Source organism: Epinephelus fuscoguttatus, linkage group LG6 (assembly GCF_011397635.1).
Source record: "Epinephelus fuscoguttatus linkage group LG6, E.fuscoguttatus.final_Chr_v1".
Classification (NCBI taxonomy): domain Eukaryota; kingdom Metazoa; phylum Chordata; class Actinopteri; order Perciformes; family Serranidae; genus Epinephelus; species Epinephelus fuscoguttatus.
In genome coordinates this window covers 8,725,247-8,752,543 of record NC_064757.1, presented here as the reverse complement: position 1 = coordinate 8,752,543, position 27,297 = coordinate 8,725,247, and the positions used below count along the sequence as shown (strand labels likewise).

Here is a 27,297-nt window from a genome sequence, read left to right as displayed (position 1 = left end):
GGTATATAAAACAGGGAAAACAAACATTCTGTTCGTCCACAATATCAGGCTCCCATTTATTGTTACATTACAAGTTTGAGACTTATTTCTCTGGTTTCTGGCTTTGAGAGAGAGTAACTCATATTCACAGATATTGATTGAACTTTCCTAGCCCATGGAAGTAACATTTAGGTGGTGTTGCCCTTTAGGGTGAGCACCTTTGGCATATTTTTCCCTTTAGCAGATGAATGTGAAAACAGCAGTAGCGTAAAAATTATGCACCTACATCACTGTGCACAGTGAAGTCAAACATTTCACAGCACGTTTCTGAGTAAAGACTGAAAAGGGAACTAAATAAAAACTATGCTGAAAATGCTGAGGTTAGATGCCACAGGCACTACCTGCATGCAGTAACTCGAGGCTGGTTTTTGGATATGATAAGGAAGGGAATAGGAGGGGATTTATTGTTGCTTAACTGGGATAACTGACTAGTATCGACATGCAAAAAAGCCACAACATACCACAAATCTTAACAGGTTACAAGCATCAACTGGGATACAGTAGAGGGAATGAAAGGCTACAGTAAGACAACAGACTGGCCAAGAGTACATGTGTCCATTGATTGCATGAGGACATCAGTTAGGCTAAGCTAGCTAAATGAGTTTCTGTCATCATTCAGGTTTTTTTTCACCAGCTCTTCCATGGCTGCCTGGGACATCAAGCTGATTAATCACAGCATTGAGTTTATAGCAGGTCCTATATTGACTTAAATGACAATAACTTATCTGGCCACATTACTAATTTTAGCATTAAGAGGTAGGACTTAGTGTAACTCTGTGGGCACAGCCAGAGAAAACAATCAGTGACCTCATGATTTTTGAGTACATTAGTCCTGCCTATTATGTTGTCTTATTTGTTTTTGTCTTACTGCAATGTTCGATTGATTCAAACAGATTTTACTCAGTTAATGAAGTTAATGTTGCATGTCTGCAGTTTTCACAAAGATGCACTTTATAAAATATTGGCTTATAAAAAATTAGGAATAGTCTATAGTGTAAGGTTGGGCCTATTAGCATCACTGTGATTCACTCTGCTGTTATGTGTTTAATGGTGATCCACCCACAAGACAAGCCTTTCTTTTCAGGGAATGCTTTTTATGGTATGGTATTTAATCAGCAATGATGTAATGTTTCTCACAACCAGAGAAACATGCTGATACAGCCTTCATTTTACCTACCCGCTTATGCATTCAAGCGTAGGCCAATAATATTTCGAAAGTAGCTGTTTTTTTGTGATAAACGGGGATTACCATGCTTGAAACAAGGTTCAGAGAAAAGTCAGCTTCATTGAGAGGAAGAAGCTGCAACAGTCATTGCTGTAACGACTGGGGGTGGAATGTTTTTGAACTCTGCTAACAATCTGTCACCACAGATTAAGAACTGTGGGGACCAAGGTGGAGACGGAGATCATGCTTTTATATCTTCTCGCTAAAACTATTCTAACACTATTTTTACCTGTTTGAATCAAACTTCTTTAAACCACCTACAAACAATCCAAATGCAGCTGCTCGGCTTTTAGCAAGAAACAACAAGAGATCACTTCACGCCAATTTTATCCCCTCCTCACTGGCTTCCCATTAAATTCCACATCAATTTTAAAACACTGGTGGTGACTTTTAGAGCCTTGCATGGTCAAACACCCTCTTACATTGCTGCCCTCCTCCTCCCGTATTCGCTTAATTGGCCACTAAGGTCATCTGATCAAAAGTTACTGGCTGTCCGTTATATCATCCGAGTTGACAGCACTTTTCAAGCTGTTGCACCCAACTTATGGAGTGCACTCCTTTTATTGCTGTGATCACTAGATTCTTGTGATAACCTCATGAAGCAGCAGAAAACTTTTTTATTCAGACAGGCTTTTTGTTAGAATATGTCATCCAAATTATTTATGATCTTTTATATGCTTTATACCTTGTGTGTATATGTGTGTGTCTGCCCACTTTTGGTTTGTAGTTACTGTGATTTAATTTGTCAGCTCTGTACTGTTTGTCTCTGCTATCTTATTCTTACTTTTATGTTACTTTTATTGTGTCTGTTTTTAATGTAAAGCGCTTTGTGCTTTAATTACTTTACTAAAGGGGCGATTATGGTGAAAAAGTAGCATCTTTTGCTCTTAAGTTGAAAAATTCTTGGTTCAATGTGGTGCCATTCATTTTTAAAGCCCCTATTGTTGATAGCATATTAGCTAGATGTTGTTTTTTGGGCTTAACACTTGTGCAGAAGCCTGTACTATGAAGCAGCAAGGCAACTTCAGTGTTAACTCTTGGTTTTCAGTACTACTAAGCTGGTTCTCTTTTTACTAAGATAAATCACTGCGGTAACTTGTGCTATACAGCTAACCTGCTCCGGAGCAGGTTAACTTCAGAGTATCGGATCACAACCTGTCAACACCCCGACCTCTGACCAGTCAGATCACTGAAGAAAAAAGTATCCATGGGTGAACGTCTGGAGTCTCAGACAAAAAGAGTAGCCTATATATTGCTATAGGTCAGAAGAATCTTTCATTGTTTTAGGTCTCCATTTCCACTGATTTTAAAACAGCTTCTAAAAAACACAGAGATTGTTCAGACACTAAAGACATGACTTTAGCACAGCCCACAGTGACAGTGTTGCTATTTTACACTCTGATTCCATCACTGCAGCTCAAAATAACCTGAGACACCTGTGTGGTGAGAACGAGGAAAAAAAGATAGTATTTTATTAGAAAAATAGTCCACACACTGTTAAATGACTCCCATTATTATAAATGCAACATTTGGGTCAGATAGACCTCATCAGTCATTAACTAGGCTACTTTTCCACCCTTCAGTAGCGGAAACAGTCTGCCGACTGTGGCTCTGAGGTACAGCTGGTCGTCCACTAATTAGAAGATCAGTGGTTTGATCCCCAGCTCCTCCAGTCTGCATGTCTTAGTATCCTTGAGCAAGATGCTGAACCCCAAATTGCTCCCGATGGCTGTTCCATCCACCAGTGTATGAATGTGTGTGTGAATGGGTGAATGTGCCTTGTAGTGTAAAAAGTGCTTTGAGTGGTCAAATGACTAGAAATGTGCTATACAAGTACCAGCCTTTTCCATTGTGAGATTAAAGAGTTAACATTTACATCCCATGCCACTGACTCTCACAGTTTCAGGCATTTTCAGTACGGTTTCATCTCATACCATATGAAGTAGCCTACTGCATTCATGGTTCTGATGATGTTGCATATAATTAACACCCCGCCTCTTTCACATGAATGCACTTATGGCTGGATAGGAAAACCCAGAGTTGACTGAACTAACAACCAGCTTTGTTGTGCTGGTCATCCAGACGGCCAGTGTTAGGATTAGTCAAGCCAGATAATGAAAATATATCCTGGGTAAGTTGAACTGGCCTCATAGTACAGGCCTCAGGTTTGATGCAGGTGCTACAGTTAGCAATGAGGTATAACAAATTCTGATTTACAGCTAATGGAAATGCTACAAATACTGCCTATAGTACTTCCAAAACTGACCATATGGATAAAATGACTAACCCTCGAATTCTAAGAAAAGTCATGGTTTCGATTTGTTTCAAGGACAATAAAGTTGGTTAAAACTACAGCTATATCCATGCAGTATTACATGGGACAAATAGTTTGTGAGAAAATCATGTTCCTCCTTGTTTGCATGCTTCTAATGGCATTTGCTAGAATCTCCTGTGCTTGAAAGGAAATAACCAATCAGAGCTGATCACTGCTGGTGAACTGCAGTAAAACTGTCGAACTAGGTAGCACATGCTGAGTTTCTTCATTTGAAAACCAGACAAAACTACTACGAATATTCCGAAAGGCCGAGTAAACTTCTGGCATTGAAACTTAAACAATCTGACCATTTAGCTTCTATAAATTGTATTAAAAATGATACTGGTGAATTATGCACACTTCCCTCTGATATTAATCATGCTTTTACACTTTATTATTCTAAATTATATACATTAGAGGCTCCAGAAGACCACCAAGAAATGGAGTCTTTTTTTAGATTCTTTGAACTTTCCAACTCTCTCTGACCCACACTTCTCTCTCTTAGAAGCTCCAATCACATTGAAAGAGCTTGAAGATGCTCTTGTTTCTATGCCGAAAGGAAAGTCTCCAGGCCTGGATGGAATCCCCACCAAATTACTCTCTGTTTTGTGGCATCTGATCGGTCCTATTGTTTTTGACTCCTTTAATTTCTCTTTAGATGTCGGTTCTTTTCACAGAGACCAAAAGAACGCACTTATCTCATTACTTCTGAAAAAAGGCAAGGACCCAGCTGAATGCTCTAGCTACCGCACCCTATCCATCTTAAATGCTGATTTGAAATTGTTTGCCAAAGTTCTCTCAAGAAGGTTAGACTTTCGTGTTTCTTCTCTGCTTCACCCTGACCAAACTGGCTTTGTGAAGGGTCGGATGGCCTCAGACAGTATTCACCGTTTATTACAAATTACTGACGCAGCTTCTGAGCAACATCCTTCAGCAATTTTGTCTTTAGATGCAGAGAAGGCTTTTGATCGCGTGGAGTGGAGTTTTTTATTGGCAGTGTTGAAATGCTTGGTTTCAGCCCCTCTTTTATTCATATGGTCCAAACATTATACACAGCCCCATCTGCGCGTGTTCAAACTGGTCACCCTGGTGCATGTGACTTCCCTCTAACGGGGGGAAACAGACAGGGCTGTCCACTGTCCCCGCTCTATACGCTCTTTCACTGGAACCACTAGCTCTAGCACTGTATCTCTCTGACATCGCCAACTCCCTAACCCACGCTCTGAATCTTTTCCAAACATTTGGCTCCTTTTCTGGCTATAAAATCAACTGGTCAAAATCCATTCTCATGCCCCTCCATCTCACACTCGCAAATCTCAATCCGTCAAATTTCCCAGTATCTGTACAACCCCATGGCTTTACATACTTAGGTATCTCCATAAGACCCACAATCTCTCAAATAATAAAAGACAATTTTAAGTTTGCTTTAGAAAAAGTAAAGAGAGATTTCAATTCCTGGTCTTCCTTGCACTGTGGTCTCTTTGGTCGTATCTCCACTATAAAAATGAATATTCTGCCTAGAATCACTTTTTTGTTCTCCATGCTTCCTCTCTCTCCACCAACCAGTTTTTTTTAAAGACCTGGAGTCTTTATGTAGAAATTTTATTTGGAAGGGGAAACGGGCTAGGATAAGTCTTTCCACTCTTTCTTGTCCCAAGTTGCTTGGTGGTCTTGCTTTACCAAATTTTAAGTATTGTTTCTGGGCATTTCAATTAAGAGCCATTAAAATCTGGTTGGATCCTTCCTCAGAAGTGTCCTGGTGTGCCATAGAAAATGCTCTGTCACACCCAATCAGAATTCAGGACTTACCATTTTCCTCTGTTAAGCTCAAAACTTCACATATGGGTTCCATCATCCCTAATACATTATCCATCTGGTATTGCATTGAAAAGCATTTATCTATTGCTTGCAAATTTCACGCCTCTTCTCCCATCTGGCACAATAATTCATTACTATCCGGGTCAACGCCCTTTACTTTTCACCAGTGGGCTAAATAGGGGATCCATGTTTTCGGCGATATCTTTAATGACCAAGGCCTCCAATCCTTCCAAGACCTTAAAAACTCTTATTCCATCCCAGGCTCCTCATGGTTCTGCTACCTTCAACTCTGAACTGCTTTAAAAACTTATGGGGTTCCATGGGATGTTTCTTCTGGCATTCATCCAATAACAACACTGCTTTTCTCAAAGTATAAATTAGTCACTCAGATCTACACCAAGCTCACCTCAACAGGTATTAAACTTCTCCCAGTTCTACATGGTTGGGAAAATCTCTTACAGTCTCTTGGTTTTGTTTGCGACTGGCATACAATCTGGACTAATTTATTTTCATCATCAAAGAATCTGGCCCATCAACTAATTCATTTTAAGTTCAATCATAAATTCTACTTCACTCCCGAGCGCAGATTTAAACTTAAACTAGCAGATATTCTTGTCCCAACTGTTTGAATCCTGTGAGAGGGGGTTACCTTCAAATGTTCTGGCACTGCCCCATGATTAAGTCTCTTTGGGAATACATAAACATCACTGTTAGTTACATTATCGGTAAATCTCTTCCCACCTGTCCTGCTCTTTATTTATTGGGGTTCAACCCTAATGTTTATATTTCTCCTCAGGAGAAGCAAATTTTAATGGCAGCTTCAACTGCAGCTAAAAAATCTATCATTAAGAACTGGTTTGAACCTACCATTCCGTTGAGGAGACTTTGGATTAATTTCTTTTTTGATATTTGTTTACTTGAAAGATCTTCTGCCAGAATCAACGGTGCTAAATCTGACTCCCTTCTGACCTGTTCCAAGGCCATTGATCATATTCAAAAATTGAACACGTCATCTTCTCTATAATCTTCTCTTTTGAATACTTATTGTTGCCCAATCATACAGGCCTTGTTTTTGTAGTTGTTTGTTTTGTTTTTTGTTTTGTTTTTGTTTGTTGTTTTTTGTGTGTCTTTGTTTGTTTGTTTGTTTTTGCTGTTATTACTTGTTTGTTGTTCTAGGTTCGGGCAATGTGATCACAAGTTGTTTCAATGACCACAAGGAGTTTTGTGTATAAGAATATATATCTCATATTGTCTTAAATTTATCAATAGTGGCTGCGATTATTGAGTTGCATTACATCAGAACAGAATGTATGTGTATGTGTATGTATGTACATACAGTACAGGCCAAAAGTTTGGACACACCTTGTCATTCAATGCGTTTTCTTTATTTTCATGACTATTTACATTGTAGATTTTCACTGAAGGCATCAAAACTATGAATGAACACATGTGGAGTTATGTACTTAACAAAAAAAGGTGAAATGACTGAAAACATGTTTTATATTCTAGTTTCTTCAAAATAGCCACCCTTTGCTCTGATTACTGCTTTGCACACTCTTGGCATTCTCTCCATGAGCTTCAAGAGGTAGTCACCTGAAATGGTTTCCACTTCACAGGTGTGCCTTATCAGGGTTAATTAGTGGAATTTCTTGCTTTATCAATGGGGTTGGGACCATCAGTTGTGTTGTGCAGAAGTCAGGTTAATACACAGCCGACAGCCCTATTGGACAACTGCTAAAATTCATATTATGGCAAGAACCAATCAGCTAACTAAAGAAAAACGAGTGGCCATCATTACTTTAAGAAATGAAGGTCAGTCAGTCCGGAAAATTGCAAAAACTTTAAATGTGTCCCCAAGTGGAGTCGCAAAAACCATCAAGCACTACAACGAAACTGGCACACATGAGGACCGACCCAGGAAAGGAAGACCAAGAGTCACCTCTGCTTCTGAGGATAAGTTCATCCGAGTCACCAGCCTCAGAAATCGCAAGTTAACAGCAGCTCAGATCAGAGACCAGATGAATGCCACACAGAGTTCTAGCAGCAGACCCATCTCTAGAACAACTGTTAAGAGGAGACTGTGCAAATCAGGCCTTCATGGTCAAATAGCTGCTAGGAAACCACTGCTAAGGAGAGGCAACAAGCAGAAGAGATTTGTTTGGGCCAAGAAACACAAGGAATGGACATTAGACCAGTGGAAATTTGTGCTTTGGTCTGATGAGTCCAAATTTGAGATCTTTGGTTCCAAACGCCGTGTCTTTGTGAGACGCAGAAAAGGTGAACGGATGGATTCCACATGCCTGGTTCCCACTGTGAAGCATGGAGGAGGAGGTGTGATGGTGTGGGGGTGTTTTGCTGGTGACACTGTTGGGGATTTATTCAAAATTGAAGGCACACTGAACCAGCATGGCTACCACAGCATCCTGCAGCGACATGCCATCCCATCCGCTTTGCGTTTAGTTGGACGATCATTTATTTTTCAACAGGACAATGACCCCAAACACACCTCCAGGCTGTGTAAGGGCTATTTGACCAAGAAGGAGAGTGATGGAGTGCTGCAGCAGATGACCTGGCCTCCACAGTCACCGGACCTAAACCCAATCGAGATGGTTTGGGGTGAGCTGGACCGCAGAGTGAAGGCAAAGGGGCCAACAAGTGCTAAACACCTCTGGGAACTCCTTCAAGACTGTTGGAAAACCATTTCAGGTGACTACCTCTTGAAGCTCATGGAGAGAATGCCAAGAGTGTGCAAAGCAGTAATCAGAGCAAAGGGTGGCTATTTTGAAGAAACTAGAATATAAAACATGTTTTCAGTTATTTCACCTTTTTTTGTTAAGTACATAACTCCACATGTGTTCATTCATAGTTTTGATGCCTTCAGTGAGAATCTACAATGTAAATTGTCATGAAAATAAAGAAAACGCATTGAATGAGAAGGTGTGTCCAAACTTTTGGCCTGTACTGTATATATATGTATATGTATGAGGATATATATATATATATGTGTGTGTGTGTATGTGTGTGTGTATATATATATATATATATATATGTATATTTTCTTCTTCTTCTCTTGTACCATGTGTGTGTTGAATGTTGGTGAGTCGTCAACCAATGCCCTTGCCCGTAGTAGTATTTTTTGTAGATATACTTTGACTATTTTTATTTATTTTTAAGTTATTTTATTTTCTGTGTGTATTGTATATGTACACACCCTGTGCCTTGGTATTATTCACTCATGTTTTTTTTTTTCTAATTTGAAAATTGAAATAAAATTTTGATCAAGAAAAACAACAACAACTAGGCAGCACTGATCAAATGTTGCTGCAGTTGCTGCATTGTCTATTTCTCAAATGTTTTTCAAAACATATTTTAGTGTACTGTTATTTGTAAAATTAGAAAGTTTGTCCAACTTATGGGTGGCGTTTCGTATTGGTTTGACTGTACCCAACATAGCGGTTCATCATAAACTACCATTTTTGTCACATATTATCTGTCTCATGTGCTATTGTGTGGATATAGTGACAAATATGTCAAAAAGTTATTTTTATAAAAGTTACCAGCTACAGCTTTAAAAGAACCAAACACAGCAAACAGTTGCTACCAACAGGCTAAAGATGTTAAAATCATCAACTAGCATACAGTAATACATTATTCACATAAATTAAAACATACAGTAGGGAGTTGTAACCGAACGCATTGGCTAGTATCCCATCATGGTTGTGTACATGCCTCCGTAATTCTAAATTAATAACTGGGCCTAAATTATGATTAAATGTTTTTCATTCTGTTTTGTTTCATTTGTCTGTTTGAATGTTTGTGTGTATGCTGTCATGGATATGTGAGCTTGTTTTTTGATTATCATAAACACTTATTTCAAGATATTAAACTGTAACATGTAATTTTAATGATTACTTTAACTACCGATTATTAAATGACTGGTGTTGGAAACTAGCTTCAGCTACACAGTACACTTTTACAGTACGTCTGACACTGCTTCTGCACCTGTTAATGTTTCTCTGTGCTCATCCCTTACAAATATGAAAAAACAGGTCTTTTTCTATAAACCAAGCTGATGCTATCTATCAGTGTTGTGACAAATGCAGCATCTAGCTGATGCCATCAGTGTCCTGTATTGGCATAAATGAACCTAGCTGGCTATGTTGCTAATGTTAGCCGTTAGCTCTATTAGCACAAGTGCCTGACAGCCATGTGAGAGAAAATCAGTTATTTCTCATGATGCTTTTTTTTTTTTTTTTTTATGTGTGTTTTAAGAAATAATGTGTCACTGTGCCATTCAAACATGAGATACAGGGTTGAATCAGTTTGTTCTTGTATGGCTGTTGAATGGCCATGATCCACCCACAAACCACACATCCAAGTCTTTCTTTTCAAAGCAGGGTTTGTTTGATGCAGTATTATCATCACTGTTTATGCAATACTTCTCATCATGCTTCATAGTAGGTCACACCTATAGTACACTGTACCACATAACTGATGCATGACTCATACACTCATATGATCAGTGAACTTGTTTCCTGTGAATTGTGGACTGCTCTGATGTGCTGACGTATTGAGGTAAGAGAGTTGTGTCATTTCCGGTGTTTCTGTGACAGCGTCTCTGTACTGCTCTAGTGAATTCTACCAGAGATATTGGATAAAGGAGATACCCCACCATAGGCTTATCCAATGTTAAGAAAACAGTTACTCTTCCTGTCTCCTAACTGGGTGTGGTTAGCTCTCCCTCCAATCAGAGCCTGACTGAGTTTAGGTGTGAACAGTCAGCTCAGTGCCGTGGCTGAGCTGACTGTTCACACCTTTATTAATTACACATTGACAAAATATTTCACACAACTCCTAAGGTATTCAGTAATGGCAAACACAATGTTAGCTGGGGAATATGAGCAGAGATACTGGATCCATAACGTTATCTCTGATGTGAGGTTCTCATCCAGTATCTCTGACATGACAGCTGGCTGTCTGCTTCCTTTGGGAATGAAAATACATTCTTCCTATTATTGTAGCCTATTGCTGCACAAAGCTTGGGCATTTTTTATTTATAACTAGTGGTAAATAACTGTTTGTAAGCTAACTGTGATTTTGAGCCTGATTTTACCACCTTTTTATCAAGATCACGAGATCTCGCTAGAACTTCTTTTCTGAGACGGACAGGGCTCAAACAAAGTTAACTTTCTCTTGATCTGTGCGGATAAAAAATGCAGCTTTAGTGTCAGAATGTTGGTAAGATGTGTGGCTTGTGGAAAATGAACCCAATATTTACTTTAGTGACTATAGGGCGAAAGAGTTGACCATAAATTGTGATCACGTTCATTTTCCTCATTGATGACAATACATTCAGAGCTGCCGCAAGTCTCCTACGGGGACGTGGCGCTGACGTCACTGAATCAGGAAGTGAGCTGAGTGGCGTATCTTACTTTATCCAATATCTCTGATTCTACTAGCCTGCTTTCTGCTTTCTCACTTCAGTTGCTTTAACATCTACTTCAAGTCCTTAACCCACACTAGTTCTGTTTAAGCACTTATAGCTCTATTCTGAGGAATGTGAAGTTAGTAACACCAGCGGCCATAATCAAATGTATCCCTGGGGCCAGAGCGGGCGACATTGAATCAAATTTAAAACTGCTGGCTAAAGCTAAACATAGATTCAGTAAGATTGTTATTCACCGCAATGACACCGGGTTACGCCAATCGGAGGTCACTAAATTGCCTCGGTGTGTGAATATGCAAAAACGATGTCGGACTCCGTAGTTTTCTCTGGACCCCTCCCAAATCTGACCACTGGTGACATGTTTAGCCGCATGTCATCATTTAATCGCTGGCTGTCCAGGTGGTGTCCAGCAAACGATGTGGGTTTTGTTAATAATTGGCAAACTTTCTGGGGAAAACCTGGTCTTATTAGGAGAAACGGCATTCATCCGACTTTGGATGAATGCTCTCATTTCTAGGAACCTGGCAAATTTTATTAGTAATTCAAATCCCTGACAACCCAGAGTTGAGATCAGGACTCAGAGTCGCAGTCCTATACGCTTCTAGTGCAATTACCCAGCCATAGTTTTCATAGTTTTATACAAACGGTGTCTGTCCCCCGACCACCTAAATTATCTAAATCTAAAATTAAACAAAGAGGAGTTGTGCATAACAACCTCATAAAAATTAAAACCTCTTCTGTGACAGAAAGACAAAACAGGAGAATTAAATGTGGACTGTTAAATGTCAGGTTTCTATCATCTAAAGCAGTGTTAGTAAACTAATTAATTTCAAATAATCATATTGATTTACTCAGTCTCACTGAAACCTGGCTGTGTCCAGATGAATATGTCAGTCTAAATGAGTCCACTCCTCCCAGTCATAATAATACCCATATTCCTCAAGGCAGCGGCTGAGGAGGGGGAGTTGCAGCCATTTTTAACTCTAGTCTGTTAATCAGCCCTAAACCTAAACTAGACTATAATTCATTTGAAAGTCTTGTTCTTAGTCTTTTACATCTGACCTGGAAAACCTCGCAGCCACTTTTATTTGTTGTAGTGTATCGTGCTCCTGGCCCGTACTCTGAATTTGTATCTGAATTCTCAGAGTTTTTATCCAGTTTAGTTCTTAAATCAGATAAAGTTATTATTGTAGGCGATTTAAACTTTCATGTCGACGTTGATAATGACTCCCTGGCTACCGCATTTATCTCATTATTAGACTCCATTGGCTTCAGTCAGGGTGTACATGAACCCACTCACTGTTTTAACCATACCTTCGATCTAGTTCTGACGTATGGAATTGAAATTGATAACCTAAAAGTCTTTCCACAGAATCCCTCGCTATTGGATCATTATCTGATTACTTTTGATTTCTTTTTACTCGATTACACGCCACTCAGCAACAGTTACTATACTAGATGTTTATCAGATAGTGCTGTCGCAAAATTTAAGGAAATGATTACTCCGTCGTTGAATTCAATACCAAGTCCTTCAGTAACAGAGGTTTCTCGTGCCGACTTTAACCTCTCCCGAATTGATCATTTTGTCGATAGCGCCGTAGGCTCGCTGCGAACAACACTTGACTCTGTAGCTCCTCTTAAAAAGAAGTTAACAAAGCAAAGAAAGTTCGCTCCTTGGTATAACTCTCAAACCCGTAAGTTAAAACAAATATCACAAAAATTTGAAAGGAATTGGCGATTAACCAAACTGGAAGAATCTCGTTTAATCTGGACAAACAGTCTCAAAATGTATAAGAGGGGCCTCCGCAATGCCAGAGCAAACTATTACTCAGAATTAATAAAAGAAAACAAGAATAACCTTTTCAGCACTGTAGCCAGGCTGACTGAGAGTCAAAGCTCTATTGAGCCTTGTATTCCTTTAGCCCTTAGCAGCACATGTGCTGACAGGAACTAAGAAACGAGATCATATTTCTCCTGTTTTAGCTTCTCTGCATTGGCTCCCTGTCAAATCCAGAATTGAATTTAAAATCCTACTGTTAACTTATAAAGCTCTAAATGGTCAAGCTCCGTCATATCTTAGAGAGCTCATAGTGCCATATTATCCCACCAGAACACTGCGCTCTGAGAACGCAGGTTACTTGTGGTCCGTAAACTCTCCAAAAGTAGATCAGGAGTCAGAGCCTTCAGCTATCAGGCTCCTCTCCTGTGGAATCATCTTCCTGTTACGGTCCGGGAGGCAGACACTGTCTCCACATTTAAGACTAGACTTAAGACTTTCCTCTTTAATAAAGTTTATAGTTAGGGCTGGCTCAGGCTTGCCCTGTACCAGCCCCTAGTTAGGCTGACTTAGGCCTAGTCTGCCGGAGGACCCCCCTATAATACACCGGGCACCTTCTCTCTCTCTCTCTCTCTCTCTCTCATTGTGTCATACAGATTACTGTTAATTTATTATGTTGATCTGTTCTGTACGACATCTATTGCACGTCTGTCCGTCCTGGAAGAGGGATCCCTCCTCAGTTGCTCTTCCTGAGGTTTCTACCTTTTTTTTTCCCTGTTAAAGGGTTTTTTTGGGGGAGTTTTTCCTTATCCGCTGTGAGGGTCCAAAGGACAGAGGGATGTTGTATGCTGTAAAGCCCTGTGAGGCAAATTATGATTTGTGATATTGGGCTTTATAAATAAAATTGAATTGAATTGAATTGAATTGAATTAATTGATTGAACTTGCAGATGGTGACAGTAACACCCCCAGAGTGAACAAACCAGGGTGAAATGTTTTTCTCCTTTGACTTGGTCTAAGCAGGAATGCTTTCCTTATGTGCTGTAGTGCAAGCTCAGTGAGGTGTTATTCATTTTAAGGCAACATTAAAGAGGAACACCAGTGATTTTATGTATCAAAGTCTGTTTACAGGTGCTGAGGAGTACTACTGCACATGAGCAAAAAGCTTTTATGTATGACGACCTCAGTTTCTCCCAAGGGAGCGGTGCGAAGTCTGATAAACGTCTTTAGCTGATGTTACTTGAGCCAGTGTTGGTCTGAAGACGACAAATCTGAAAATGAAAAAAATCTGGGGGTGTGGAATTAAAAAGAAGTGAGCTTATCACACATATGCTGACAGAGGCAGAAATGTGGTTTTAAAGCAACCTGATCTCACAGAAATACGTGAAATGACCACGACCTCTTAACACCATATTCCGTGGTGGCAGCACGTAATTAAAATTATTTAATTATTATTAATTAAAATAATTAAAATTACGTGCCGGTACCACAGAAACAATGCCAATGTAAAGTCAATTAGGATCCTTTGTCGTGGTGGACACACAAATTCCCTGATTCAACAACATCTCGTCAACCTCATTTTCCTCAGTGATATCTTTAACAATTCCTGTATACACACAAAAACACAGAGGTGTCCTTTATAACTCAACAATATGACAGGTTAATGTCAAGGCCATAAAATAAAATAAATGTATTTAATTTTATTTATACACTGGGTTTTCAGTGTGCTCTCTGAAACTAGACCTGGCATGGCTTGTGTCCAAAAAATGAAAAAATCTAAACTTTGTCGTAGAGCTAAACCAAAAACATCATTGGAAAGGTCTCAACCTGGAGAGTAACATATGTCAGTGTGAAGATTCTGCATGGCTCCTGCTTTCAGCCATTCACCTTTGAACCTTGACCTCAGTGCATGTTTGAGGGCTTAGAACTCAGCAAGGAAAGGGGGTACAGACATGGGACCAACTGTTATAGCGAGCTCTTGACTTCAGCTGTCATGTGAGTGTAGTCAACAACTGGGGGTGCTGTCAGATATGGGTAAAATATGGATAAAATTAATTTTCACCCATTTAGAAATTAGATATTTAAAATCTGATTACACAAGTGTGTTTACCATTCCCTTAAAGCCCACAGTGGACTCTCAATTCAGTATTTACAACTTCCAAATCTGGGAAAAACACTTATATTTTTTAAAAACTACAATTCCCTTGGACCGCGCCATGCAGTTTGATACATATTAGCAACATAGTTGTTAGTCTCGCCACCAGACAATCAGAGATCTCCGCCTTCTGATAGTCTGGGGACATTCCTTTCTAAAGTGTGTTTAACACACCAGAGAAAAAGCAACGCCTCTTGCATTTTTGAAAAGGACACGCCCTCCCGGAAATGTGCGCTCCCCCTTTTCTCGTCCGCAAGGCAACAACAACATATTTTAGCTAATATGCTAGAAACAACGTTTTTGGGCCTTGTAAAATAGAGTCGTAAAATAGAGTTGTAAAATAGGATTGTAAAAAGATAGATCTACTGAATATGTAGTAAAGCTGAACTAGTAATGACACTGCACCTAGATGAAATATGTTAAGAAAAAGTAAGGATGATGGTTAATTTCAGATATTTTAGATAGTTCTCTAGAAACGCCGTTTTTGGGGCTCCGGTTGTAAAGTTGTCAAATAGTGTCGTAAAAAAGTAAATCTACTGAATATATCAAATATCTCGTACAGGCGAATTATCATGTTATTATTATCATTATTATTATTATTGGTGGGAAATTATGACAGAGAAATATATATGCCGTTTTAATATCAAGAACACTTTAGTGTTTTTGTGTGTATACAGGACGTTGTTGAATCAGGGAATCCGTGTGTCCGCCGCGAAAAAGGATCCTAATTGACTTTACATTGGCATTGTTTCCATGGTACCGGCACATAATTTCAACCCATTATGTGCTGCCACCACGGAATGTGGTGTTAAGAGGTCGTGGTCATTTTACGTATTTCTGTGAGATCAGGTTGTTTGAAAGGTGGGTGGGATGGACACACAGTACAGGCACAGAGAAGGGGGCGTAGAATAAAACACGACCATGTCTTTTCCATAATTTTAATATGTCCCCTTCATGACATGGATGGTCGTAACAGCAAAAAGTGTTGAAACTGATTGATATATTGAGTCATCCTGTCGGCGAAAAACAAAACACAACCACTCTTGAGATGGTTGGGGTAACTTAATATCACGTGATTTTCCACCTATTGCTTGGATTTAGTTCAAATTTGCAACAACTGTGCCCTGATACCTGCCCTACACCTTAAAGCAATATGAATATCAAAACACATACTTATTATAAAACCAGAGCCTAGAGAATTTTCAAACAGTCAACTTTTTAAATGCAAGTTATTTTACTTTAAGGGACAGTTTGGATTATTGGAAGGTGAGTTGTACAGTATAGATCCATAGTCAGTATATCACATACATATTACACATAGTACATGTCTGTCAGCATGCCCCCAGTTTGGAAAAGCATTCAGAGTGGCAACAAGGACTCTAGGCAACTGCTGTGGACTGTGGCAGCAGCAAAATATATTGTAGCCACCTAAAGAATTATGTTAAGAGTATTTTTAGCACTCTGCCTTTATGTTCTCATCAAAGCCACCAGACTCCGTTGAGAAAAACAGTCATTTTAGCTCGCTTGTCATGCAATGACGCAAACTAACTAACTGATCAGGCAGCAGTAGACCAGCAGCTCCTTTATTCAGCAGTGTTTAACACTATCCCTGCCACTGATGGGATTTTCTGTCATGTATGATTCTGGCAATCCGTATTTTCACTGTTAAGAGATGGGGGAAGCTGTTACACATCTTGAGAAATAGAACAACACTGCTGTGACCCAAAAACCATTGAATCAGAAGATCAGCTTGAAACCGGAAGAAGACGTTGTTCACAGAGGTGTAGCAGCTTGTAAACTGCACGAAAATGCCGGCGCCGACTTTTTCTCAATAGAGTCTGGGTTTGAAGAAAGAAGTATACAGCTTCACTTCCCCAGTGAGAAATCTCTGTCTGACAGTAAGGTGAAAATATTCTAAATATAGTGTACACTAAACTGAGGGTATTTTTTTTGTGGCTAAAATATGGTTTGTTGCTGACCCCGTCCACAGCGGTGCATACTGTATCTTAGCTTCCTTGCCAGTCCTCCTGCGTGCTTCTCCAAACTGGGAGCATGCTGACAGACGTATTGTAGGTCATACACAGTCTATGGATAAGTAAATCCTACAACCCTGTTTTTTAATATATATATATATATATATATAACGTTACTTTTTGGACTGTAGAAGGGGTCCAATACCTACCTTTGAAAAGGTGCAGGGGACATCCCCCTCTGTCCTCTGGTAAATTACGCCCCTGTCTGCCAAAATGTACCTCTCTTACAATGCTTAAACTTGACACTCAAAACTCCACTGTAATAGATGCTGATACCTCTTTTAAACTTTTTTTTTTCAGCTTTTGTAATTTCTTAATCGTTGTTTTATGTAATGTTTTTAGTTTCTTTTAAGTTGTCTTTTTTTTGTTTTAAAATTTAATATTAGTTTTCAGACCTTTCATAAAGTGCAGGGGACATGCCCCCTTTGTTCCCCCCTTAAACATCTATATATGAGGCAAATGGCACAAGGCTACATTAGCCGCCATGAGCACAACACACCTGAATGTCTGACCGAACTGTTGATGATTAATTTATGGATAGTTTCACTACATGATGCAAAATAACTAGTGTTAAGACAAGCTGAGATCTTTCAACTGTACATTTATTTCCAAAAGGCTGCATATACATTTGCAAATTCTACTGTACAGAAAACATCCAAAATGTCCATAATTATAGATACAATATACCACAAAGCTGCCCTGGCATTACCAAACATAGATGTTCAGCACTAGAAAAGCTCTGCAGCCTAGTCAATATTATAATTTTAAATACTTTTTCAACTAATACCTTTAAATGTATGTCAGTATGATTAATTGTTTTTTGTTTTTTTTTTCATCCGCATCTGTACTTTACAACATTCACCATTTACAGTAGTTAAACAAGGCACAAGAATAGTGATATGAAGCCGAAGGCCATGCGTAAAGCAAAAAAGAGCATGGGACCGACCAACTCAGGTGACAGAAAGGTCATGGACGCAACAGTGAACTTTTAATCTCATGATACAGGGTTAGTCTTACACCAAAGCATTATACATAGTGAGAATACGTTTTTGTGTAGGTGCGTGTGTGTGTGTGAGCTCATTTAAAAAACAAAACAAAATTTCAACACATTAGTGGGATACAGTGGACACAGCTGAAACACATCCGGATTGAAGGCGATTGTTATGTGTGATGGGGTGTACAGCACAGACAGGATGCTCTTGATGCAACATAAGCCTCTGCTAAGCGTTACAAAAGCACACATTTCCATTTTTGACACTCTTTGCTTGCAGGAATGAAAAGGAGAATCCAGTTAGTCACAATTAAGGAAACAATCATATTGAGTAACCAAAAAAAAAAAAAAAAAAAAAAAAAAAAAAAAAATTACCTTCCACATTCTTCACGTACCAGCTTAAATTACATAAAGATATGGATGGAATTTGATTAGAAATGCATAGAGATGATGCAGAGAAATCAAAATGCTTCTTTATCATGACAAGATGATGCCATTCACATATGTCAGGTCAGAAATACTCAGTGATGTATTCAAAGTCATCATATCATTCCTGATAAACTGCTGAGGGACATATTCAAAATAGACACAGCTCTATTATCTTAAAAATAGCCAGCAGAATTTAAATTCAAATAGAAATGTTAGGGAAATGCAGTCATAGACAAGGAATTGTGGGTTGAGTTTGTTTGGCTGACAGCAAGAATTGTACCCAGCTTTATGCAGGTTAATTCTGGCAATTATGTAAGTCAGTCATGGTTGGAGGTACCAATCTGAAGATGAAGAAATGGCCTCTGATTTTGTTATAGTATTCAACATTGTGCCAAAAATCCACTGCTTTTGACTCTATACAGATTAGAGTATCAGCACTAAGATTGGAGACAGCGTAGGATTTGTGAGCACTATAGACTAAGGACTGGATAAAAGCAAAGACCGACTCAACTGGTTGCTACCGACAAAGTCTGAGGAAGAGTGCAGCTCCACGGCTTCACTTTTATTTGTACCACATTACTCATACTGTATAGTTGTTCATGGTTCCAGGTACTGTGATTAGTAAGCTCATTTCCTGAATTTAAGTACAGGCGAGAAAGTACACAAGACTCAATCAACAGGGTTCGCTGATATTTAAATAAAAGCCTTCACCTTGAGGAAAAGCAAGAGTCATTGCTGTATTGGAAAAACAGGGGGTGTTTTTTCATCTTTACTTTCAGGGTAAGTTTGGTATTTTCAACCTGGAACCTATTTTCTCATGCATTTGTGTCTAAGTGACTCGTGGGAACAACAATTTTTGAGAGACTTGATGCCGACATAGTGGCGAAACAGGCTGCAATGTACCACTCAGGGCATGTTTGCACCATCAATTTATGTCTACTAAATGTGCGTTTTTTTTGCAACTGACATGTTCAGATTGTTAATGTAAGTCTCTGACAACTCATGCAAAGTATACCTATGGAGACAGGTATTGTATAGATAAGATCCTTTTTGTTTAACCAGAAACAGCCTGACATTGCTATCACCAGTCCCACCAGACTCCATTTAAATAAAATTTAAATTTTATCATCATAAAACACACTTCATTCAAAATCTAACAACAACATAAAACCTACAAAATCCATTTTGGTTTATTTTTCCACAGTTCCAACAATCGCCATCTCTGGCTTAGTTGAATTAAACCCTTAATTCACTGAGTTAGATGTAAAAATATGCCCGCTCTTTACACACTGAATTTACTCTTTATCTAAATGGAGTCTGGTGGGTTTGGTGATGGTGATTTCGGTGCTGTTTCTGGTTTGAAGAAAAGGATCTTACTCTTTAACAAAAAGGCCTGTCTCTGTAAGGATGCTTTCAGTAAGTAGTCAGACACATAGAATAATAATCTTAACATGTCAGTGGCAAAAACACATACTTTAAGTGGACTTAAACGGATGGTGTGAACATGCCTTGCATGGTTCCAGTTGCATGCAAGAGTTTCGGCACCCCAGGTCAAAACTGTCTTTACAGTAAGAAAGTAGAAGGTTAAAAAAAAAAAAAGTTAAAGATGACACATTTCTTCAATATTTAAGGCAAGATTTTTTTTAAATTTAAATATTTTACAGTTTTAAAAGAACAAAAAAGGAAAAGGGCCTGAAGCAAAAGTTTGGGCACCCTTCATGGTCATTACTTAGTTGTGCCCCCTTTGGCAAGTATCACAGCTTCTTAATGCTTTTTGTAACCAGACTTCAACCAGCCAAGAGCCTTTCAATACTTGTTTTGGGGATTTTCACCCATCTTTCCTGAAAAAATGCTTCTAGCTCTGTGAGATTCTTGGACTGTCTTGCATGCACTACTCTTTTGAGGTCCATCCACAGATTTTCAATGATGTTTAGGTCAAGGGACTGTGAGGGCCATGGCAAACCTTCAGCTTGCTCCTCTTGAGGTAGTCCATTGTGGATTTTAAGGTGTGTCTACCAGAGAACACTTTGCTATCTTCTTAAAGTCTTCTCCTGCTTTGTGGGCATCAGTTATTTTAGTTTTCAGAGTGCTAGGCAGCTGTTAAGAGGAGCCCATGGCTGCTGATTGTTGGGACAAGGTTTCAGGAGTCAGAGTATTTATAAAGCTTTGAAATTTCCTAACAATGGCTGTGAACAAGCCATAGTCTGACTAAGCTAATTATGGTCTGACACCCTGTTAAATGTTGTCAGTCAAATGTCTTGGGGTGCCCAAACTTTTGCATGGTGCTCCTTTCCTTTTTCACTCTAAAATTGTACTAAACAAAATTGAATATAGTAATCTTGCTTTAAGTGTTGAAAATCATGTTTCATCTTTAACTTCATGCCTTTTGGAGATCAGTTACATACTCACTGAACTATTCACGGTAAAAGAAATGTTGACCAGAGGTGCCAAAACCTTTGCATGCCACTGTAGATTGTAGCTTGTTTTGTCGCTGCAGCTCTCTTGCTCAGTACTGGACTACTTTTAAAAAAACTGTTGTTCCCATTAGTCATATAGGCAGAAAATGTGGGAAACTAGGGCCACAGGGCCCTTTCAGGGCCAAAATAAGGCCTATGTTGTAGTGAAACAGTAGGTCAAGTAAAATGGCATCATGTCATAGTCTACAGGTCACAAATAACATCTTTTTGATCATTTTAACAGTGATTAACAACACTTAAAAACAGCCATTTAGGGTGTTTTACACCAAATGCTTAAGTATACCCTCACTGAAACGACTTGGTCACAAGCTAATGTAGTGTTTTCTATGCAAAACTGCTATTTTATACCTGTTATCCAGCAGTCACTTGTATTACCAAATGCATTTGAAGTCTGCCTAAAATGACAAAATGTTTTTCCTGGGGCAAACGAATGTTTAAATCCATAACCACCTACTGTGTCCTTCTGCTATGCTGCTCTTCCTCGCTAGATGCACATTTAGGCTACTCTGCTAGCTTACAGAAAGAAGAGGCAGTGGCCAAATGGAGTCTGTGTTATATGGTGGTTTTACCCCAGGCAAACATTTTATTATTTTGGGAGGACAGACATGTAAATTCATGAAAAATAACTTCCCCCCTGAAGTCTGTGTAGTGTTGTGACACAGAATCAAAGAGAAGTGCTGGGGTCACAGATGGGATGAAGCTCCCTGTAGCTAACCCTTCCGAACACTCCACACAAAGGTGCAGATGTGTGATTAAGTGTATAGAATTCAGAAAAGTCAGTCTTTTCCCTGCTGCTGTAAGTCAGCTCTTTTTAGAAGTGAACAATTATAACCTGCCTCTACAGCTTCACACACTGACTAGCTCTCCTCTATTTGAGTATACATTAGCCTTGTGTAGTTTAGCCTAGCCTAGCATATTTAAAAATCAGAGTACTAATATATTTCTTAAAATTCTATTTGTCCAAGTTTTAAGATATCTGCCTCTGAGATTTCTACCTAAAAAAACCCCAGTAGAATGGAGATAAACGGAATTTCATTTGTGGGGCTGTTTTCCCCATAGAAAACTGTTAACAGTATGTTCTGTGGATTTTCCAGAGTAACCAGGACACTGTCTCTGGAATGATATGTTGCTGTTATTAATTTATTTTTGTCAATGTAATGGTCAGCAAGCTTTTTTGTTTTTATCATTCTGTCAGTATGATGTGTGTTTAGTGTGATTTGAATCAACACAGTCTCACAGAAATACCCGAAATGGACATGTAATGCATTTCTTAACAATGCACTACATTGTAGTGAGCACAAAATTTATTAAAATTACATGCGGGCAACACATAAACCATGCCAATGCAAAGTCTTTTACAAATGGTCACAGTTTTGTTAGGTTCAGGGAAAGAAAAAGACTTGGTTAGATTTAGAGAAAAATAATAATAAAAAGAAGAAAAACTTGGTTAAAGAATAACTTTAGTATTTTTCTACCTGGACCATATTTTTAATGTTGTTGTGTCTAAGTGACTAATGGGAACAACATGGCTCAGATTGTTATTGGACTAGTCTGACGACATTATGAAAAGGATCCCTTCAGTGATGTAAGCTAGTCATGACGGGCACCAGTGCCAGATTTCCATATATCCTAGCATCTCATCACATGATCAAATAAAGACTTTACATCGGACAGCATCAACATATGTATTACCCAGCGGTCATCTTTGTATCATCCGTCTATGACAAAAATATCAAAGAAAATAAGAAATGATTGTATTTAGTTGAGTAGTGTTTTTTAAACAGCAAAATATGTTGACATGTGACACAAACAGAAGTCTCCTGGTTAAAAGTCCATGCATGTTTGACCTAGCCATAGCCCCTTGGCCACCTTACATGAACTTTCTCGCTCTTTATACTAATTCTTATTCTGTACTTATACTAATTCATGTGTCCATCACAACAAAAGATTCTGACTGACTTTGCAATGCCGTTGTTTTCATGTTACCAGCACTAAATTTTCACTAAATTTCATGCCCACCACCACATTATGTGTTGTTAAGAGGTCATGACTATTTGATGCATTTCTATGAGATCAAGCTGTTTGAACAGAAAAGTGACAGCATGTTGTATCTCTGACACCGTGACCATCAGTATTCCTTTTTTGTTTTGTTGTACAATATGCAAATTCACACAGCCTCAATGTGCACATGACCTCTGTAGCCATGAAATGTCAGTGTGTGTGTCTGCATGTGTTTGGGGTGAGGGGGTGGCGGGGGCAATCGGGTGTGTCAGGGCCTGATATGAGGTCTGTGTGACGGGTGTTAGTGGTGGGAATTGGGTGATAAGACGTGGCGATGCGCTCCCTGCCGTGCCAGGAAATGATGTTTTACAGTTTCCTTCCTCTCTATCGCTTGGTGGAGGAAACTGTAATGAACTGCAATGCCACGGTTAGAAATCTCACTCTGCCACATTATGCCACAACCATCATTTTCCCTTATGGGTTAACACATGGGAGGTCACACTCTGATCGTGCTGTCCTTCATGATTAAACTGGGGCTGATACTGTATTTCTCTTAACTGTTTGTTTTTTTAAATAAATGATCATACAACACTGGTTGTCTATGAGAATTTTTTATCTTCCCATAGACTAGATTTTTTTGAGAGATGAAAATGGGCAAATGTCAAGATACTTGGCTTTAAAAGTTCACAATCACAACATTTAAGCAATCAGCAGCTTCCTTTTAAAAATATAATATTGGACGCCAAAAAACGTAGCTTCGAAGTCCTCATTCACTCGTTGACACAGGGATGTGGTGTGGGGAAAAATAAGAAATCTGATCATGTGTCTCTGAAATGACGCCACAGTTGTATCATCTTATTTGCATATAAGAACTTGTATGCAAATATGTCCAGCTGCCGGGTGGACCACTGGGAAAAGGAGGGGAGGTGGTAGTGACAGTCCCAAGTGAGATAAAAAGGATCTAATTTAACACAAATTCAGAAAATAATATGCATCAAAGTTCAGGATATAACCCGCTCACCCTCTGACCTGAAAAATGAATATACAGAGGGGCAGCTTTAACATGAAACAACGAATAAATTAAAAATTAACTTAAAATGGAGTGGAAAGGCAGAAAAAATGTACAGTCCATCCTCAGACAGATTCTTAAAAGAGAGGGGTAGATCCACAGCAGGTACCGGCTCACCTCCATCTATTGTAATTGGTCGGCATGTTGACTGCTCGCACTGTGCACTCACAACCTTGTGACCTTCCAGCGCACTGCCGTGGTGTGTTGTCTATCACTGGCCGTGTGCGTACACAGATATATGCCCTAGTCTGTCAGCTTTCACTCACTCTCTTTCCCCTCAGCCTGTATATTCAGGAGCAGAGTCCTCTGTTGTCTGATTTGTTAGTTTGCCCGTTGCGTATACACTGCCCGCTTGTATGTGATTGAAGTCAGACTCCGGCTCATCCTGGTCCTTGGGGGAGCTTTTGGAGTGAATCTTGCCAATCTCCTCGAGGGCACTGGCTAGAGAGTCAAGGTCAGCAGTGTCCTGGTGGCGAGCCTCCCACAGGCTCAGTATGACTGCCGACGGGCTCCGCTGCTTTGCAAAATAACCCAGGTTTCTGGAAAGGAGCACACAAAGCTGGATTAATGAACAGCACAGGAAGAGGTCACTTCAGGGACAGAACACAGGGAAATGTTTAATGTTGGCTTCAGATATGTAGTGTATCCTTGCTGATTATGTATGCATTTATCTCGTAAAAGGCATGAGCCAAACTGATGATAGATATAGTGTGACTTTGATGCACAGAAAACAAGGTAAGTAAACTGCAGACCTTAAAGGATAAGGCTCATGTTATTCTATGTTTTTCTTTTTGACATCAAATCCCATTTATAGACTAAAGAAAGCAATTCCCTGAAGCAGCTGGGCACTGTAGTTTTTAGCAAACATAAACGGTAAGAATTAACGCATTTGGTGGGAACTATTTTCAACTGTGGATTAATACACATTTGATGCTTTAATGAGTAGTGGGCAGGGTGGTGTGTATAGGCTTGAGTCAAAGAAAAACTAGTGTGTTGACATATAAGAAAGGAACATGTCACCCAGTGCAACCAACCTGGTCTCACGCCAAAGTCGTTGAAACCTGCCACTTGGGCAGTGACTTCCGGCGTCAGACACCAACAAAAAAAGCTGTCCTCTCATATTGGCATGATACATAGTGGCACCAAGCGGTGTCAGGGGGAAATGCGTATGGGTCCAACAACCAACGACTTTCACCCAGGAGGCTGGTGTTTGCTTCCTGTGTGACTGTAAAGCCAAACTCTGTTCTTTTTTCCTAAACCCAACCACATGCTTTTGTTGCCTAAACCCAACCATGTCTGTGTTGGCAAAACATAACCACGTGCTTTGATTGTTGAAGAAAAGAATGTCCATTTGCAGTGTTGTACCGATGTAGTGGTTTATTTTGAAAGAGACTGTATGCAAACTGTACATTTCCTGTGAAAATGGAAATGTATTTTATAAAAAGACAACACATGTAACAGGCAAAACGCACCGCAAAAAAAAAACACACCCAGGGTACCTTGCACGTCATATCCAAATATGGAAAGTCCATGACGAAACGTCGATATGTGACAAGGTCGGAGTGAGAATGTGCTGGTGCAACAGTGTGGCTCTTTGATGTGTTTATATCAACAGACAATATATCAGATTAATACCTTATTTAGCATCATAAACACCCGGAAGAAATGGTAACACAGGTTAGAAATATGAGGACCTTTCATTAATTAAAATATATGCTACTAGAAAAAAAAACTTTGCGCCAGATCATTATGTAGATTAAGGAAGACTTGTCTTTTATGAACTACTTATTTTTTTGTGTGTACAAAATATAAATCTGAAAGCACAGCCAACGTAATTTATTATAAAGATGTAACAGTATTTTGCAGTGATTTTAAGCCATATTTCTGAAGATGTAAATGAGAAGTTGTGTGGGTGGACCTAAGAAGATAAGCTGGAACTTGTTGAGTAAAAAATGTCTGTGTTTTCAACAAATACAGATCAACTTAAAAACCAGGTACATTTTTGTAACAATACAAACTTAATTTATCATTGTTGATATCACAGATGTAACTGCTACTTTACATCCACCCAGATTTATTTTCAGGGTTTCTGAAATATCTGCTGACTAAAGGTGAGTGTATGTTGTTATTGCATTATTTGAATTGCTCCTACAGTAGCTCTCAGGTTCAGCCTGTGCTGACATTGTATACATGCTAACAGGTATAGCTGCTGCTACGTGGCTGGTAGGGATGGGCAATGTGACAATGTATATCTTGATACTATGGAAATGTGTCTATGGTCAGAGATGTTGCCATATTGTTTCTACTGTTAAAACTATATCTTAAATGTCTTTGAGTGTATTAGGCCAGATGGGTGATTGAGTGGTTTGAATTTTAAATGCCACAAATTACAATTACATCCTGTAAATGGTATAATTATTTTTGTTATGCTATTTTGGATAGGATGGAATTGTTGAACATTTCAACTGCTGCACATGGATGTCATGGTATAGATATACATACATATACTGTATATATATGTGAAATAACTGGTGTTTGAGATCCCAGAATTTGTTTTTAGGGTTCTGGGAAGTGTTAAAAGTGTCAAGTATGGGGTCAAAGACTCTTATTCAATGGTTGCATATTCCTGTACAATTTGGAAAACATGTCATTATGGTTATATATTAGAATGTATACCTAATAAGAAAATGCACTGCATAAAGAATAGTTACCAACATTTTCCTCACTCTAAACATTAGTCCTAAATCAATGCTAAGAAAACCCATATGGCTCCTCGGGTCTGCTTCACTTCACTATTATACAATCTACTAATTATATCTGTCTGTAACTGAAAATTAATTGAACACAAATTGTCTTGGTGCAGTAAACAAAACCATCTGGTTCTACATGTAGGTAAAACAAAAGGTGTGACCTTTTAAGACTTTCAAAAATACAGAGAATAAATTACCATCACAAATGATGAGCAATTACTGGCAAACACAGTCTGCTTTGGATTTAATTCTCAGGTGCTGCCAAAATTAAAGAAAAGAAGAGCTTGTTGCCATGCCAGTGCAATGTCTTTATGTATCATGCAGCGCTGAATCCAGTTGGGGGCAGTGTTTCACTGCAGCTCCTGGGTGCTTTACAGGCGGAAAACAACAAGCAACATAAAAGGCTGCAGCCATTGGTCACATCAGTCTCAGTTCAAAGCCGCCCCAACTTGGAGAGGAAAGCTTATCTGGATAATTTGGAATCCCAAAGGACTCTTAGATACCAACATTTCATGAATCATGCACTTAACAGGAGATTATAGCTGCCACAAGATCAGACCAAGCAAAGACAACAACTGGATTGAGTAAATATTAGTGTGGTGTCTCATGATAAATGCATCTCTTCATTTAATAAAAACAACAAACAAGTAAAACACACATATGTGGACTGGCTGATCAATATTGACAGATGCATTTGATATTTCACTATTGGTAGAATAAGGCCAGCACAAAACCACAATGCACATACAGCATTCAACACACAACACATCACAT

The 27,297-nt window shown here is 39.0% G+C and overlaps 1 protein-coding gene across 4 annotated transcripts in view; it reads right to left on the bottom strand.

The window, feature by feature from the left end:
• Window positions 1-17,427: 17,427 nt before the first annotated feature.
• Window positions 17,428-27,297, bottom strand: part of unc5db (unc-5 netrin receptor Db) — a 282,084-nt gene continuing 272,214 nt past the window's right edge. For all 4 annotated transcript variants that reach the window (XM_049579875.1, XM_049579874.1, XM_049579877.1 and 1 more), the window contains one exon: window positions 17,428-24,312. In XM_049579875.1, coding sequence (XP_049435832.1) covers window positions 24,051-24,312 — 262 coding nt within the window. In that variant the 3' untranslated portion in view covers window positions 17,428-24,050. The remainder of the gene's footprint in view (window positions 24,313-27,297) is intronic.